Below are 19,653 nucleotides of genomic sequence, written 5' to 3' on the forward strand. Positions count from 1 at the left end.
CTACCACATAATAATTGACAAAATAATTTTAAGAGATACTTTAGTATTTTTTTTTTTTTTAGCGATTCTCATTAACAAGTTTCTGGAACTTTCATAGAATAACACGTACAGTCATATAAAGCCAAGTCTTTGATTATTCAAGGGATTCGTAGAAGTCCTACTAACCAAACATAAGCAAATAGCTGCTTTTATGAAAATGTCAAAGGATCTTTTTTAAAGGGAAGCTTTGAGCCTTATATGAATTTTCTTAAGCTCTGGGATATTCAGTTTATTGAAAAAAAGATGTTGGAACATAGGTTTGGTTGTCAGATCTGGTACTGAGTTAAATATGACCTTATTTATACTTTCTGGTAGCTAATAGAGCTATATAATATGCTGTAATTGGACAATTCATATTGTAAGATAAATTAATATAAGCTTTTACTCTCCAAGTCTTGTCACCCTTCATCATTATATCAAGTACATATGTATTATCATATATCACTCAACTGAGAGGTGGAGAAAAGGAAAAAATAAAGACACAGACATGAAGAAGAGTAAAATAATCAGAATAATGTATTAATCTCCCTGTGGTTTACTTAGGACCCTGAAACTAACTGTTGCCTGCTTAAACTTTTCTATCAAGGTCAACTATGATATGTTTTGATGGATAGAGAAATTGAATATACTTTTATTTTAAATAATTCAAAGCCTGATAAATTATGCCAAGTTTTATTTAGAATTATGTCATTATAAATTTACTATTAACCCTTATTTAATTTTTAGCTTAATTTTTCCCTTTTTCTCATTTTCTTATTCCTTCTATTTTAGTAAATGTTTTCAAAGCAGGATTTTATGGAGGAATGAACTTATAGCAAATTTAATACTCTATGAGAGATGCTGTAGCGAGTATAAAATATAGCCTGTCTCCTAATGATCACTAGTTCAAAGTGTTTAATTATGCAGATGTTTTAATCTATAAATTGTCACCTTTTGAAAGTAGTTGGGTTACAAACCTTAAAAGGATTGGTGATCATCAAAGCCTTGTATTTTAGCTAGCATTATACCCTATGAGCCTGGAATTTCTAACCAGCAGGTGGAGATCTAATAGTATTTCTCAAAGCCTTTCAGAAGAGTGTCCAATTATTTGCCATTCCATCCTGTTCCTATTGCACTCAGGAATGTAAATATCAGTATTTCACACTCGTCCTAACAATTACAGGGCCACATGAATTGAAAAACACATTAATTTTCTTTGTAAATCAACTGGAGTTTCCCAGACTAGATTTTGCTGCCTCTTAATAAGAATTAAGGATAGTCATGGAACTTCAGAAACCTAAGGGCTTTTGTAATTTTATAGTCACTAACAAATTATAGTCTCTACATAGGTACCATCTTAAAGATAACATTTAAAGCACTCACATTAACGATATTTTAGGTATGTAATGTAATACAAATTGTTGTAGTCTAATGAATTCAGTTTCATAGGCTTATTTATTACAATATAGCACGGGCCACACTGTAGAGAACTATCTAGAGTGAAAACTTATATGTAATTTATTTTATTTTAAATTTTATTATGTTAAGTTAATCACCATGCATTATGTCATCAGTTTTTGATGTAGTGTTCCATGATTCATTGTTTACATATAACACCCAGTGCTTCATGCAGAACGTGCCCTCTTTAATACCCACCATCAGGCTAACCCATCCCCTCACCCCCCTCCCCTCTAGAACCCTCAGTTTGTTTCTCAGAGTCCATAGTCTTTCATGGTTCCTCTCCACCTCTGGGGGAAATATGTAATTTATTTTTGAAAAATAATTGTTTGTATATGATATACATTCCATATATCAGAGATACTTATGGCCACTTTTGCCCTACTGCACATTCTTCATAATCCACAAGAATATTTTAGGAGAAGAGCATTAGGACACAATTCCCTTGGCATTTGTTAAAATAGCATTATTCATGATGAACTCTCTTCCTATTAATGTCGATATATTTCCAAATTCTAAAATTAAAAAATATTTATTTTCCTAAGTGGGAAGATCAGAAAACTATGCCTTGAACTAGTTACTGAATTCACTTTTACTATTTCCGCTCAGCTTAACGCAAGGTGCATTCTTGAGGATTTAATAAGAAATTGCCCTAGGCACCAAACAAACAATGGAATCCTTTGGAAATAATGGTATTCTTATAAAGAGATGTGTTTGTTAAAGAAAATAAAACATATTTAAGGAAGTTAAGAGTTAATGATACTGAACACCTACCAAAGCAACTAGGCTTATTACCATATCAGATGATCTGACCATCTTACTAGTATTTTTTCACTTTCTTAAAGAATAAAATACAAAAGACTATGCATAACCTAGTTCTTAGTCACTTTAATAGCAGTCATGTCATAACCAGTAATTGGTGAAAACTTAAATTGTACAGGCAAATACACCTCTTCTACATTTTTTTCACATATTCCTGAGGTCAGAACTGCAATATAGGTTTTCTGACACACACAAATTAGATTTGCATGATACATGTTAAAAACAAAGAAAATGAAAAACTTCTGACAATTCATGACCTTTATCTGTTACTTGTTATTTTGTTTATTTAGTAAAATTGCATATGTCCTGCATTTATCAGGGAATGGCTCAATTGAATGCTCTTGATTTGAGGATTAAATTTAGAAGATTATAGGAGGGGCAAATTAAAAAATCTTTAACATTTATATACAGAACAAATTCAAGTCGCCTAGCTATCTGAGGAAAATACCAGACTCAGAAACTACTGGAGTCCTAGATTTCCAGAAACTAATACCCACAGACATCTAAAATACCAAACTCATTATGAGTGGTAAGTGGAACTTGCAGCACAGGTGTGGGGTGTGGCATGTGATTGGCAATCTTTAGAATCCAGGGTCTCAAATTTCACTTATTTTGGGGACTTCTCTGATTTTCTCCCAGCAAAATTAGTCCTTCTCTCCCCTTCCATCCTATAGCATCATGCTCAGACTTCATTTTTCAGAAATATCACATTGAATTACAATCATTTATTCACTTTTAAGCATTTGATCGCTTTATTGCCTATCTCAGTCCTTGGCATATTATTAGTAAAAGCTAAATAAATAAATAAATACTTATTTGATTGAATTAAAAACACCAAAGTATTGTGGATGTAATATAAAAGACAATCATTATACAAAAGAAAGGCACATTAAATAAATACATGTGAATGAAAATTTGTAACTCTCAAGTGCACACACAGCTAGCTGCAAGTGAATAGTCCAAATGACAAGCAAACTTTGATGGAAAGAGAGCATTTCTCCACCTTACTTAACTGTACCTTAAAAAGATAACAGTTTTATTGACAATTGTCTGTACTTTTAAGGCAGAAATCATTCTGTATATTTTGTTAAATTTTGATATGTTCATGAAATATTTTGTAGCAAAAAATAATATTGAGTAAATGTGAGTTCCAGTGGTGAGTCTATATTCTGTTATCAAAATGATTTTGATCATGGTGTTTAATCATACTCTACTTCAGTGTCTTTATTTGTAAAATGTAGCAATCAAAAAGCATTTTTGTTTTTACTCTTTGGGATAAAAATTCTGGTTAGTATTCACCAATATTAATATAAAGACTGAAAGGTTGAAAAAAGAAAAACTCAGTAAATCTATAGGCCATTTTCTCACCTGATACCAAACAGTAATTCGACTGAGGATGTTGTTATTAACTTCTAAGAAATTATTTAATTCATATAATTATTTTAAGTTAATAGAGTTGCCTGAATCAGTCTTTTTACTGAAACTGACAAGACATTTTACAGAATGTCACTTTACTGAAACTGACATAAGACAAAAGATTAATATGATTTAAGCCTCCCCCCAAAAGAAAGGTAAAATACAATGAATATATAGGAATATAAAAAGTAATAAAGTTGAAAAAAAGATGGGAAATATTTATGCCCAAATATAAAGGCCAAAACGTTTGCTCTGGCCAGAGTAAAATTTGGCTCTGAAGTCTTAGGCAATCAGGATAAAAATTGAGCTTGCTATTTCTCTGCCAGACAAGCATGAATCTAACAGATATTATTCAAATAATAGATGTCCATATGTAAAAATATAGTACTCTTTCTTCATTTCCTTCTCTCTTCATTTTGCCCATCTGAATACTGCCAGTCTTAAGTTCTGTCTCAGTTTTCACTTTTGCCCAGAGTTATCCCCAACAATTTGGCTAACTTTGATTTCGTCCTTTGATTGCCATGTACTCTTGCAGGTATTCAATTTAGCTTGGATTTTTTTTTTTTTTTTTTTTTGCTTAATATGGATGTCTTTTCTCTTTGCTAAGACTGTAAGTCTCTTGAGAACAGGAAATATGTAATATACTCTTTTATATCTCTCAAAGATTTTTACTTTCCACTAGACATAGATTAGGTATGTAATAAAATCCATTACATTGTTAAAATGTCTTCAGTTAAAAAAAAAAGTCTTCAGTTACAGCTTTAAGTGAAAAGACTTTTAAATTTAAGAGCTGGATTTAGGGAGTGGACTTTAAATGAGCTGATGGTAGCGGTCACTTTGTTGGTATATCTATCACCTGGATTTGAATTCTTGCTCCATGATTTACTAGGTACATGTTATATAATCACTTTGAGCATCATTTTCCCTATCTCCTTAAGGAGATAACAACAGTACTTACTTCATAAGGTTATTGTTAATCCTATTAACCATATTAAGGAGGATTAAATAAATAAATGTAAAATGTTCAGAAAAGTAAACATTAAGTGTTAGTTATTATTATTTTATCTTAAAGTGCTCAGTATTAAGTCATTACTTCTGGAAATAATTAAATAGAAATTTCTCTGGTGACAGTTATGGAGCCCGATCAATTATCTGAGGTCTGTCCTCAGAAAGCAAAAGTGTATGACAAAAAAAAAAAATCATCATTATAGACAATAATATTTACATTCTCAGTAGCAAGAAGGCATGCATTATCTGAAAACTATATCAGATCATTAAGGTAAAAAGATGTGACCCCAAACTACATTTCTGTTTTATATTATATAAAGTGTTTATCCATTAGAAGACTCTTCTTCCAATCCCATTATGGTGGTACCAAGGTGTCATACTGAGTTCTCACATTTTTTTTCCACAACTGGAATCAGAGGCAAAGAAAAAGTCATAAAGGCCACTACCCCAGCCTTATGTTATTCTTCCACAAAATGAAGAAGTATGACAAGGATTCACTGTGAAATATCCATGTCTAAAATATAATGTTGGTTTAAGGAACTCAGCTTTGAAGTTTCTTAAATAGAAAACTGGCAAGGAGTGTTGAAGGAAGTCCAATACACTAACCTTAAGGTTCCATGAAATCCAAAGGTAAAAAAATGTTGACGTCACAAAGATCTCAAATTTTTCTCCATATAGCAGAGTTCAGAGTGTCTTTACCTAGATCTATTGTACATGTGAGACTAGAGCTAGGGTGGGCCCTGTAGTCTCTTCTCTCAAGGTAGTAATTTCCTTACTTTATAAATGAATATGAAATAAGACCCACAGATAATGAATGTTACAAGTGTCTAGGTCAAGAACTGCTAGAGAGGACTTTAGAAACTGTATTTCCAGCTCTCCATTGTGGTGGGTATGCTCCTCTAATATTGCCTTATAGCAGAGCGGAATGACAGGTCTGATCCAATCTTTCACCACATTTTCATTAGATTGTTTAGGGTATTATATTTATGGATCTGTAATTGAAAGCAAATATATCATTGATGTAAAATAGTAAGAACAGATGGAGTATATTTTAAATACAATTTATTTCTCAGTAACAGAATTTAACTAGGTATATGTGAATTAATGTAATTACTCATATGGTTGACACAGCAATTTAGGGTTTATAGTTTTAGGCTATTTCAAAATTGATCTTGAAAAAGCATTTGGTATTTTGTTTGAATCTTTTATTCTGACTTTTCAGTTTCTCTCTGGAGAAATAATAGCGATAATTCTTAAACTAATTTTATTCTTAATATTCTCTCTTTAGGTTGAATTAATTCTATCCATCTGTCTATCATTTGATATGTATCACCATCACAAATATCTCTTTGCTTTTATGTCCCCAGTGTCCTTATTGGCCTTTACTGATGACATTTGATAGCATAAATGTTACTGTAAATTTTAATTCTTAGTTTTAAAAATTACTTGCAGATTAATGACAATAAATCACATTTCCTTCACTTACCTCTTGGCATATGTAATTTTTTGTCCTCTTCATTATCTTTCCCCAAGTCTTCAACCCAGATAGCAGGGTCATCTTTGTTTTCCAAAATCAGAATTACTCTAGATTTTCAGGTAAAATTTTTGTATGGTGGTGGTGGTGGTTCCAGAATGAACATGTATCATGATATTAGATTCAGGATGTGAGAGCTTCTTTCTCTCTGGATTTATTATTTTAATTGTATAGCATACTTTTATCACAGTTTTAGTAGTGGTGATTTTTAGTAGAAATGTGGCTTATGGAGTATTTCATTGGCTCTTGAATCCCACATGGATTATAAAAGGCAAGTGTATTTTACATGAATGCCACATGTTCAGGTAGTGTGATAGAGTAAAATGCTAACGTGGTTTCTGAATTATATTACCTTGGTCTTGTGCAAATTCAGGGAGAAATAGAAGAGGCTATTAGTCCAACAGTTTAATAAAAAGCTCCTAGAGATACTAATAAAATCAAGAGACTATTTAAAAAATCATTTAATAGCTGAGACCGAGGCAGATTTGCCCGAAGATTGAATTCAAAAGTAAACATAAAAAATTTATTTGGTTACCTGCACACAATATGAAAATATTTGCATCACCTTAACAAAGAAAATTATTTTTTATTTAAACTGTATACTGTATTCTGAGTAATAGAACAAGCAGGGTCTATGTTATTATAAAGGTTATCTTCTTGCCTCCTTTATGTGGTATACTCCCATTACACATCTCATTTATGTAAGTAAAAATTCTCTTTAAAAATATTCCCACATAAAATCATTCATAGAAAGTATCCTGCAACCCAAGCCATGTCATTGCCAGTTAACATTTTATGACTAGATTATTGGTATTTTTCTTCGTGTTGTCATTTGCATGTTGACCACAGAGGTTTTGCTTCAGTGGACCACCTTCCTTCCATTTTTTGCCAGTTGGAGATTATATTGTGGATACGCACTTATATTTTGTTATAGTTTTATAATATAGCTAGGAAAATTGGAAATGAAAATACAACATGAATATTTGGGAGTATCTTTTGAAGGATTTTTCTTTTAAATGTCCACTCCTTTTAGGAAACAATGTATAAAACTTCAAGAAAGTAATGGACGTTTCTTTCCATTAAGTTGTTGACTTAGGATATTGAAGGAAATCTCTACACAGTCTGAAATAGTTTAAGCAATTTTTTCTGTTTAAGAATAGGAAGGTATATTCTTTCTCTGCTGTCTTCACATCCACTATCATATATGCCTAATTATATTGATTATGGTCTTTTCTCACTTCTGAAAACAGTGCTTATGGGGTGATAGGAGCACATCCCTAGAGTCTGATGAACTGATGAACTGGATTTGAATATCTGACTCTCTTGTATGAGATTTGGCAAATTATTGAACTACCATGATCCTTATTTTCCTCTTCTTTAAAATGATGGTTTTACCTCTTTCCTAAGGTGGGTTGAGAATGACATGAGGACAGCACAGTGCTGGTACATTATAAATCAATTCTTTTCTCTTTCCCTGCTTCTAGGTTTCAGCTCTTATATTATTATCCGTGAGAGCAAATAATAAGTTTTAGTTAAGTGAACTGATTTAAGACTGTTTTCAGATATTCATGTTGAAAGAACTAATGGGGGCAAAATTTATAAACAACACAATCTGTCAAGAAACAACCTGACCATTTTATGTATAGGTGTTTTTTGTTTTGCATTCCTCCAGTCAGGGAAAATGTTCAACCAGGCTTAGCAAACTAGGATCACATTGGCACAAGAAAGCACAAGAATTAATAATTTTAGACTACAATAAAAAGCAATTGAATGACTTAGTGAAAGTAAATTCATTTGAACAGTATTTTGCAAAACTTAGTATGCATCAGAGATTAGCTCCAGAGATTCTGATTCAGTAAATTTAGTACGGACCCAAAGGATTTGATTTTTTTTTTTTTTTTAAGTAGGCTCTACGTCCAATGTGGGGCTTGAACTCACAACCCCGAGATCAAGAGTGGCATGCTCTACTGACTAAGCCACAGTCAGGTACCCAGGGATTTGCTCTTAATAGTAACTGAAGATATGATAGGTAGCAAAAGTTTAAATCAATAAATAGAAAAAAAAATTAACTGTCAACTTTATCCATCCATGTTATCTTAATACTATTTTTCACATGAATCCAGGTAAGCTCAATAAATGAAAATGATCGAAAATGATCACACTACAGTGTCTATAGATTTGCTCAAAACCTAGGGTCAGTCGTTCATTGTATACAGCCTGAGGCAAAGACTACATCACAGAACCTTCAAGGCTGGGCAGTTCAAGCATGCTGCGTTACATAACACAAGATATACTGCAGTCATCTTACAAAAGATAAATTTGTGGGCAGTGTTTCAGATTACAAAACAAAAACAGGATTTACTTCAAGGATCCTTTAGCACAAGGTCCCTTGATGCATTTGAAATATTATTTCATTTATACAAAACCAATTTTCACTTAGCTTTTCAGTAAGATACACATATAGAACAAAATCTATAAATGTTTGGGAAAGAGGAGGAAGAAACTCAAGAGTTTTATAAATCCTAGATGGCTGAGGCATTCTGTGCTTTAAGGTCACTGTTCTTAAAACAAAGGTAAATAATCAGCTGTAGACTTTTAAAAACATGAATTTTACCCTAAATTAAAAAATGTTGAATATAAGTAGCTTCCTATGTCACAATAAAATCATAATGCAAGCCATGAGAGATTTTTAAAAATAACCCATCACTACTCTGGTGTATTCTTAAATGTTTCTTCCCCATTATAGTTGATAGTGAAATGAAGCGCAATTGCTGATTATCAGTCTACTCTACCCTTGTGGGTATGTCAGAGTTTTGAAAGCACAGATCCTGGATCCCCTGCCCTTGGTACCTCTCTAGTTAGGGACAGCTGTGGTGCATTGAGAAGGTCATAGCAGTAGTTAGAAGCTCTTACTGAAAGACCAGTGCATCTGTATTCTTACTGCATAACCAACCCATCTAGACCTTGGGACGTTTTTACGTGTTAGGAGTTTGAGGTATTAAGCCATTAAGAGTTATGTCAGTGTAAGATGTTACTGTATTTGCTTTAGAGATTTCTTACCCTTTTTCCTGAGGCCAAATATCTGCCAGTTCCACTACCTTTTCCTTTGTGTGCTGCCAGCTATCCCACATGTCTGATTTTCTTTCTTTTAGCATACTAATAGCTTGCATCATCATGCTTTCAGTTTCTTAACTTATTTTGAATGTTTAGTTTGCGAAATGGTATCTGTCTTCTAGTCAGGAGCAGACAAAAGGAAATATACATCTTTACTCCCATATACAGTGGTTTTATTTTAGAAAATATTTTTGCAAAGAGATATTGCTATTTCCAAGGAGTTTGTGGAGCCTGGTATGATTTCAAATAGGATTATGAAATTCGTCTTGAACGTTGAATGTAGACAAGTTTTCTTTCCTTTGCAAAATGTAATTTATATGAAAATCTGTATCGTTTTATGCTTTTCTGGAATATTCAGGAGGGATTAGGGATAGAGACTTGATAAAAATGAGCAGATCAATAAAATTTTGTTTGCCTGTTAGCATATGTTTTGGCATCTATAGGTCAGTTTGGATAAATTACATTTCATTTTTAGTAGGAGGAAAATAGAGAAAATTATTTTCTATTAAGAAAGATATAAGAATTCAGAATTGAAAAAAAGAATTCGCAATTTAAGAAGTAATCTTGCTGAGACAAAATAAAGGAAAAAAAGAAAAAAATTATAAAGGTCTTCCCAATTACCTCTGAATTGAGCACGTGTTCAGTTGAACATGTGTTGAACATGTGTTGAACCTCGCACTGTGGATCTGTTTTATAACCCACACAATCTCAATTTAGATGGTCTTTGATTTCTTTCCTTGTGTTTCTTGATTTTATGTTCTTACCTTGGGTCTACATATATCCACTTCTTGGAAGCAACTCATCTTCACATTTACAAATGATATAATATGTTAAGAAATCTATGACTTCCTGTGCTTTTTGAACAAAGAATTTTAATGTGAGAGCCCAGAGTAGCACATAGAAAGAGTTCATTTAGCTCATATATTATACAGATAGAAGAACTGAGTTAAATTAGGGATTAAACAACATAACAAACATTTTTTTTTTTTCTTTTCATTCTGTTCACTATCTCTGGAAATTCTCTGGCTCTGGTCAGAGAGAAGGCTTTTAGTATAGTGTAAAGACTAACACACTCTGAACTTTGAGAATGGTTTAATTTCACCAATTATTAGCCTTGTGTTCTTGGGTAAGTCTTGACTTCTTTGAGATTAATGTGTCTTCATAAGGTGGTTATGAAGACAAAATAAAATAATTTATGTAAAATGTGGTTTGTAAACCTCAAAACACTGCATAAATGTATCCTTTGCTGCAGCTACTGCTATATTGTAACCATGCTGGGTCAAACTGCACTTTTCAATTCCAAACACATTCAACATTCCTGTTATTTAAATGAGAGCCATAGACAGGGAGGGAGACCTGGGGGCAGGGTGGTTCGAAAGGAAATAGGAGATTAATGAATGCTGAAAATGATAGGTTATAATTAAGGATTTTAGACACAAATATATAAATTGCAAATGTATGATAAAGATTCCAGACACAGTTTCCTCTAATAGGTTTTCACTCCCTTTTCCACCCACCCCTATGGCCCTGAGCATGGCAGAATAAAAGTTATGCAAACAAATAACCCTGCATCTTCTTTTGTTTTTTCTTGTAAAAGATCCTTTGGGTTGAATTTCAAATATGAGAAATTCAAAATTCTTAGTTTATTTGGCTCTTACTGTATTAAGTCTTCTAATGCACAGAGCAGTGGTTCTAAGGTGATTGCTTCTACTTATAGTTGTTTACTTTAGATGAATTTAAAATGTTTAAGAAAGAAAGTTTGCTGCAGGATGAGAAGAGCACACATTTGTGGGGCTCCCTGGAACCTTATATTTCTAAAAATTATTTATCAATTTTAAAATGTCTGGAAATAGATATAAAATGCTTATTTATGTGAATTAAAAGATGTTTGAATATTTGCAAGGACAACTTCTAAGAAGAAAAAAATTGCAAATGACATTTTAGTTTACATAATAAATAAAATTTTGCATCCAATTTCAGACCCACAATAATAGGTTTATAATTAATCCTCTATAAATTTGCTAACTGTGCAGAACAAAACCGCAATGTAGAGGATTAAGAGTACTAACAATAATATATTGCAAAGAAATTAGAAATCGGAAAAAATAAAGATTAAGATTAGATGTAACATGACAAAAAATTTTGAATAGCAAATAATTTATGCAAAATATGTTACAAAATCTGGTTTGTGAAATAGTTCATATAGAGACATTTAGTTTCATTTAAATTAGTAAGAGAGTTTGCTTCTTCCAATATTTTCGTTTATTTTTCTGAGTGTATCTTTTTAACAAAAATTTGCTGTACATTTTCTAAGTTCATTCTTCTTTAAGCTGCTCTTCAGTTTGCCATGATAAATCGGCATAAGACTAGACTTTTGTAGATGTAATTTCTTTGGAAGAAATAAATTAAAAGTTTGATGTTGTTTTTGACAAATTCTTTTCTTCATTGTTTTTGATTGTGTTTGACCCTTGTTGGATTGACATTTGCTCAACCTATTTTTGATGTTATGAATACAAAATGACAACATTAAAAAAAAGCGTTTCTCTTAGTGCAACAGCAATCAAAACTTGTAGTTTTATATTAAAAAACACAAAAGAATGTGTGAATACCAGAGATAAAATAACAGCAATTTCAAACAATAACCTGTGTCAAGCAAACAGCAGAAACAAGTTGATTATTTAGCCTCTGAAAAGTTAGGTTTTCATAATTTCATTTAAATTTACTTTATAATACAATTACATAATCAATATATGATCTGGGGTGGCTTCACATTACTCTGGGTTATTTTCCAGATAATTTAGAGGTGAATCTCATTATGGATGGCAATATAAACAATTTAGAACATATTAAGGATGTTTACAGTTTACTTGAGTTATAAAGTTCTCCACTATGGCTGATATCTATATTGAATGAGCTATCAATGTTTAGACTTCTTCCCCAGGAGAGAATTGATGTAGCACACAAAGTGAAAAATTTCATGTAATTCCTTTGAGATGTTCCCCAAAATATAGCCTCGCAATTCTAAATGAAAAGTCTTAAAAACCAGGCACATTTTGTACTTGACCGATGGTTATTTTTAGGCAAACCACTTTAGGTTAATTAGGAGAAAATCTGCTACTGTACAATTATTATGCTCTATCCTTCCCACCTTGGCCTGAAAATAATGAGATGTAACAAGTTTTTCTTTGTCACTGGCAGCTGCACCTTTTAAGTGTATCAAAGTCTGTTGCTGTGGTTACGGCCTTTGTTTCCAGTGATGTTTTGTCCATGCTTCCCCCTACCCTTAACAATGCGTTACTCAAAAGAATGAAATAATGAGTCAATTCATTCAGAAATACGTTGTTAAAATATCCCTCTTTATCATTACATTTCACTGCTTAGAAACTAGGCTGTAATTCAAGGCAACAGTTAAGTCTGAGAAGAAGTGTTAAAAAAAAATCTTTGATTTTTTTTCATTTATAAGAAAAACCTGCCTATGTAATTGAAGAACTTCTTACAAGTCTCAACAATTAAATCCTTTTTGGTTAATGTATTATTTCTGGAACAAGTAGATAAAATTCTACGCAGTAAGCATGATAAAAATCGTGCATGTTTCGCACAGCACAGAATTTTAGAGTCAAGGTTTCTGGGCACAAAAGCAGTAACAAAACAGTCCCTACAAAACTGAGTAACTCTGAATAACACAAGAAATATTTTTTTTGTTAATTTAAAATTTTAGAAACTGAAATGTGTAAAGTTTGTAAAGTAAAATGTAATTAAATTATGGTACTGTACATACCAGTTGTTTCTATAATTGAAACTTTACAATATGAAAAATACATTAGCTCTGTACAGTTTTTACAGGTAGGTAGGATGAGTTTTGAAAAAAAAGATTCTTTTTCTTTTTTTCAGGGTCATACTCTGTTTAAGTCAAAAAAATACTGCACAACTTAGCTAATTACAAAGTGTAGACTTGAAACAATTCATGTCTTCTTTATTTCATGAATAAATCTTGGATTTTTGTTTAACAGGGGATTTTTGTTGTGTTTTGCTTTTAGAGTCCACAATGAACAAATCCTCCTCATTTTGTCCTTGAGGTTACAAAGTTTGGCAGCATCCCTTGGCTACTGATTAGCTCAGTTAAGTCAGCTGCTCTTTGTGGTCACTGATTTGGCCAGCAGTTGTGATTGTGCTCAGGTCCAGCTCAGTCTCTAGGTGTGTTTCCATCGTATCTTCCTGTGCATTCGTTTCAAAGGACTTATGAGAGAGAAGTTCATGATGCACCCCACAGTAACTTATTGTGGGCTGGTCGTATGCCAGAAAGGTTGACACATTCATTGATAAAGGTATCTGGGGAAAAAAATGACATGAGAAAAATCAGTTATAAAATGACAAACCAGTTTGGGGGCAAGATTTGGCAACTGTGAAGTTCTGACCTGATTAACCTCTGCGGTTATATCTGTGACTCAAGTGTCCCCATGCTATCCTACTAATGTCCCTTATTTTCAACTAGTAAGTACAATGCCACAGTTTTAAAGCCTAGGATGGAGCTGCTCAATTCTTAACTAAAATTATCAGATAGTAGTAGCCTGAGTGGTTCTGAAAATGCTACAAGCTTTATTGAAAAAGTCAGAAAATGATTTTCCTCACTATGGTAAAATTGTGGTTTTAGAACTAAGAAAAGTATTATTTGGTTATGTCTGGTATTGGAATACCATAGAACAGTGGTTCTCAAACTTTATCATGTGTAAAAATCACTTCCCCCCTTCTTTACCTCCAATCCCCCACTCCCCTGAGTTTCTGATTCAGTAGGTCCAGACTAGGGCCTGCAATTTGCATTTCTTACAAGTTCCCACATGATGCCCGTGCTGTTAATCTACACACCACACTTTGAGAACCATTGCAGAAAGAATCGTCCAGGCAAGTCATTCTGGCTCTTCTTACTCAATAGTTTCTTGGTATCTATATCACTATGAAAATTTTTTTGAAACATTAATGTCTGTAGTTTAGTCCATATATCTAAAATTTAGTCTTAGGGAACTCCTAGGAAGAATCTAAGGCTCCTATGAGGGTCTAAAAAACAACGAAGGATGCTGCTAGTTTGAAGGAACCAGTGAAAAAATGAGGAAGGGACTCTCTTGCAAATTGCAGCTTAATGAAAGAAAGCAAGTTGGAAAGATCTGAGGATAAAACCAAGAGTGACCACTGTGAGCAGAAGGGAAACATATATGTTGCAGACAAAGGGTAGTCTGAAATGTAATTAGATGTCAAAATCTAGAGATTATTACCATTTTTTTCAGTGAAATAAAAACTTGTTCTAAAAAGTAGACAGACTTGAGGAAACCAGCCACGATCTCTGTTTAATATCCTAATTACTAATTCATGTTGTTCAATTGCCTTGGATAAAAACTTCTGCCACTCTTGTTTGGTGAATGGATAAAATATATTTCTGTTTGAGCATATCAGACTAAATTCCTTTCTGATCTCAGCTAAGATTAGAGCCTAAAGCTAAGAAAAAAAAAGTCTAGGTTTTGTTCTTTTGTTAACTCCTTCTTTACCCTTTTCTTCATGCATAAGAACCCTCTTGGCCAGTTCTCTTTCCATCCTTACCCTTCTATCCATATTTATATTTTCTCCAGTAAAAATCAGTTGAGCAGATATTTTGTTGTTTTCTCTTAAACAAAAGAATTCCCTTCTTTTGAGATTCTTGTTTGTTTTTAATATGAACCTTTCAATGTATCAAATGTGTAGCATTTAGTCCTTGGAGACAGATATGTAATCCAATTCATCAAATTAAATTCCTCAGCAACTCCTCCTATTGGACTTAAAAAAAATTGAAGCATGCAGTTGTCTGATGTATCAATAAAAGACATCTTACACTTTAAAAAATGGTCAAGATGATTGAAAGATTTTAAAGAAAATAATAGGATGCTTCCAAAGATGCTCATTTAAAATAAGAATTCCTGTTGTTGCTGATGAAATACTCAGATAACTAAAATGTATTATTAAGCAAAAGTAATTGTGCAGCATGAATAGATTTGAGTTACAGGAGAATATGAAAATAGAACTGTTACTGGGTACATGAGTTTTACATTAGCCTCTGGGAAATCAATGCTCTGTAATGTGTTATGGGTCATATATCTGTAGGGTTTTATACAGTTGTTCTTATTTTTCATGGAAACTTCTGCTTCCTGGCTTACTTGGAATTAACTCTACTGTGAATAATTTGCAATTTCTATGGTGACAATTTATGAAAAATAATAAACCATGACACATTTAGTGTGTGTGCGTGTGTGTGTGTGTGTGTGTGGTACACACACACACACACACACAATTTCTTGCTTGATTTAATATCTACAGGCTGCTGGTATCCAGAGTGCAAGTCCTAATTTGTACCACATCAGTTAGCTCTCATTATTCATTTAAAAATAGTACATATTTTCTTTAGAGAGTTTCTTTTTTTGGATATACCTTATTTTAAAATACCTAACCCTATAGTTATACTTTTTCAAATCAAGTCATATTTTTCACATTCTAATATTTCTGACATTGGTATTGTACTTAAAATTGGTGTGAATGTTTAACATGTATTTTCTTCTGTGCAGTTGAAAGTGACTCTTAAAGTTAATGACACCTTAATATCAAGAAAATAATATAGTGAATAGAATTTAAACAGCTAACCATATCTGAATATAACCTCACAGATTTTCTCATTAACTTAAATGATTTTGAAAGTCTAAGAGTTAGTATTGGATGTATTCACTTGTATATTTGTAAGACTACATACATATATTGATGTACATATATACACAGTATATTGCCACATACATAAATACACACACATATATATAATCTTGTGGTCAATTACTTATGATTTTAAAATCATTTAAATCAGGTATGAAAAATACAAATTTTGGTGATATATTGGTTTTGGACAACTTCAAATAACAAATAACAATTTTGTATTTGTTATATCAGATATGTATATAGATATACTACATATAATATATAATAAAGATATATCTATTTATTTTTTAAAAAGATTTTATTTATTTATGTTTATACAGAGAGAATGCACCGGGGAGGGGGACAGAGGAGGAGGAACGAATCCCAAGCCGACTCCACATGGGGCTCAATCTCAGGACCCTGAGATCATAATCTGATTATTGAGTTGGATGCTTAACCGACTGAGCCACCCAGGCACCCCTATTTATTTTTAAAGATTGTATTTATTTATTTGAGAGAGAGAACAAGCAGGGAGAGGAGCAGAGGGAGAGAGAGAGGGAGAGGAAGAAGCAGACTCCTCGCTGAGCAGGCAGCCTGATGTGGGGCTCGATCCCAGGACCCTGGGATCATGACCTGAGCTGAAGTCAGATGTTTAACTGACTGAGCCACTGAGGCGCCCCAAAATATATATATTTATTTAAGGAAATGTTTTATTTTTTTTTCAAAATGTACTTGCTAATGACTTTATTCTTGCTCATCTTGATGCCTCTTATTCTCTGTTTATGTACATAAGCTGATTTTCAAGACTAGCCTTGGGTTTTGCTAGTGTGTTTTAATGTGTGTTTGTGGGTGGTTTAACATTTGTTTAAGTCCTACCAAACATGAGCTTTGTGTACAGGATGGTAGTTTTACTTACAGTCAAAATAGAAAGATATGTCTGGTATCACTTGAGTAATATTAAGAAACAATGGAAAATATCTTCCCTACTGTCTTGATTCCCATCTTGAAAATTTTATTACTAATTCCTATTTTGGTTTCTAAGTATTGAGGCAATTGATAAAATGGAAGTGTTATATGATGAGAAATAGGGTGAGCAATTATCTTTATCACTGTAGCTTGGTTCCCTGGGAGAGTGTCAAAGTCTGCCTGGTTGTTACCTCAGGTTCTACCTTAATTTATTTAGGATTTCAGGTTTCTCTGTCTAGCTACCTGAGCATCTGTGGTCATTTGTTCCATCTCTTGGTCAACAACTGCCTGGACATGTTTCTAGCATCTTCCTCATTATCATCACTATCTTTCATTGAGCATTTACTCTGTGCTAGGGATCATGCTGCATGCTGGACTTGGGTCACCTTATTTAAGCCTTCCCAAGGGCTGCTGTGAGGTAAATATAATGATCCCCATTTTACCGTTGAGAAAACTAAGACTTAGTTTATGCCGTTAGTCTAAAATCACTTAACCTGGTGAGTTGCAGTAGTTGCCTAACTTCTTAATCGCCATGCCCTACTGCTGATTTATCCCTTTATCTAACTTGCACTGTCCCTGGAGCCTAGAGAAGTGAAGACAATGTGTCTAATACTGGTTAGACACCAATTCTCAACAATCAAATCTTATTTCCAGTAGGGTGAACACTGATTTCCTGTGCTACACCATAGCTTTTTGATACTGCTATGCACATATGGTCCTCGGGAAATAAACAGTTTATCAGGGATTTATGTTGTGGGTAGATGGTAACAACTCAAAAATCAGAGCTCTCTGCTTCTTACTAAGCTCATATTGGTCAATAAAAAGTGAAAGGAGAAATGTCTAATCTGGAAAACATTCTGAATTAGGACAGGAACTTTACAGATACTCCCAGATACAAATATGTGTAAGACTGTTTAGGGAGACTTTTAGGAATTTTAAAGTGAAATATCTGTGTTGTCTTGGAAATGGGTAGAAATTTTTTCAATTATGTGATGTTAAGTTTTTCTTTTTAACAAAAATGTAAAAAGTTAGAATCTGTAATCAATCTGTAGTTTGATTATTTTGGTTTATATTAAATGATACTTGTTTTATTTCTTTCTGTATGTAGAATGGTTATAGGTAGGTGCTGGGGGAGAGCAGGAGTGGGGAAGTGAGAAACAAACATGAATAAGACACAAATTCTCTTTGGCAAAATCTGGGGGAAATAATGCAAGAGAGTGAAGGAAGATGATGGAGGGGGTGAGTTGGGAGACAAATGATTGTGTGTACTTAAAGGATTTTTTCTCGTATATATATATATATGTATGTGTGTATATGTATACTTATGTGTATAAGCATACTGTGCTCTGATTTGCTGATTCTAATAATTATATCATTCATCCTTTATGGGTACCTAACAAACCAGCCATCTTTCTTGTTTGGAAATAATGTTATTTTCCAGATTTATTGGCAAGAGTCAATTTTGGTGAGAAGTGATTTAATATTTACTTTTATAGACTCCTCCACAGAGATAATATATTTTACTTTGAAACTGATTTATCTGTTTGAAGAACAATCTATCTCTTGGAACTCTTTAGCATTCTAATGGGTAATTCCTGTGAGTACAACAGACTGCTGGATCATTAAATTTTAATTATCTTGATCCTACTAGTAATTTATTTAAATTTTTTTCGGGAAATACTTAATTACGAGCCTGAATTTATGTTATGCTACCTTTCAACTTAAAAAAACTAATTTTTTATACTTTTAAATTATTACATGTAATCCAGACTTTGATACCCAATTTTGGTATTTTTGAAGAGCAAAGTTGCCAACTAAAGTAACAATTGCTGGGGCGTCTGGGTGGCTCAGTCAGTTAAGCATCCCACTCTTGATTTTGGATCAGGTCATGATGTCAGGGTTGAGAGATTGAGCCCTGCGTTGGGCTTCACACTGGGCATGGAGCCTGCTTGAGATTCTCTCTCTCCCTCTCCCTCTGCCCTTCCCTGCTCATACATATACTCCCTCTCTCCAAAAAATTAAAATGAAAAAATAAAAACTAAAGTAACAATTGCTATCCTGAGATCAAAAGTATAAGATAATAAGGCAGGAACTCAATATGATTTTGAAAATTTTCAGGTATCTGGAACTTGAGAATAATGTGAAATAAAACATTATATGCGGGAGGATGATAATTCTTCTAGTGCCTTTTGGGTCAAAAATACATTATAGTGAACTCCTACACAGTGAAATCATAAGATGAAAAAAAATCGAATTTCATTTGAGAGGTCATAATACTGTTTGCACCAAAGTGCATTTAGAGTAAAAAGAAAACAAATTCTGAATTTTATGTGTGTTGTACCAATTTGTAATCTCAGTAATGTCCCCACTCCATCTAAGTAATGGTGAGAATCTTATAAAATGCAGGTCCCTTTATCTTTGTAATTTTAAAAAATATATCTTAGGGGCACCTGGCTGGCTCAGTCGTTAAGCATCTGTCTTCAGCTTGGGTCATGATCCCAGGGTCCTGGGATTGAAACCCGCATCGGGCTCCCTGTTAGGCAGGAAGTCTGCTTCTCCCTCTTCCACTCCCCCTGCTCATGTTCCCTCTCTCGCTGTCACTCTCTCTGTCA

General features: G+C 33.1%; 2 protein-coding genes across 2 annotated transcripts in view; one reads left to right on the plus strand and one right to left on the minus strand.

Annotated features, from left to right (window-relative positions):
• CTNNA3 (catenin alpha 3) overlaps window positions 1-19,653 on the plus strand; it is a 1,824,697-nt gene that overhangs the window by 573,192 nt on the left and 1,231,852 nt on the right. The gene's annotated exons all lie outside the window — the stretch shown is intronic.
• LRRTM3 (leucine rich repeat transmembrane neuronal 3) overlaps window positions 13,490-19,653 on the minus strand; it is a 156,730-nt gene continuing 150,566 nt past the window's right edge. The window contains exon 3 of the mRNA XM_028109633.2: window positions 13,490-13,699. Within this exon, the coding sequence (XP_027965434.1) occupies window positions 13,490-13,699 (210 nt within the window). The remainder of the gene's footprint in view (window positions 13,700-19,653) is intronic.

The sequence above is a fragment of the Eumetopias jubatus genome, unplaced genomic scaffold, assembly GCF_037043125.1.
Source record: "Eumetopias jubatus isolate StellerSeaLion01/CBP00866 unplaced genomic scaffold, mEumJub1_p1.0 scaffold_17, whole genome shotgun sequence".
Taxonomy (NCBI): Eukaryota; Metazoa; Chordata; class Mammalia; order Carnivora; family Otariidae; genus Eumetopias; species Eumetopias jubatus.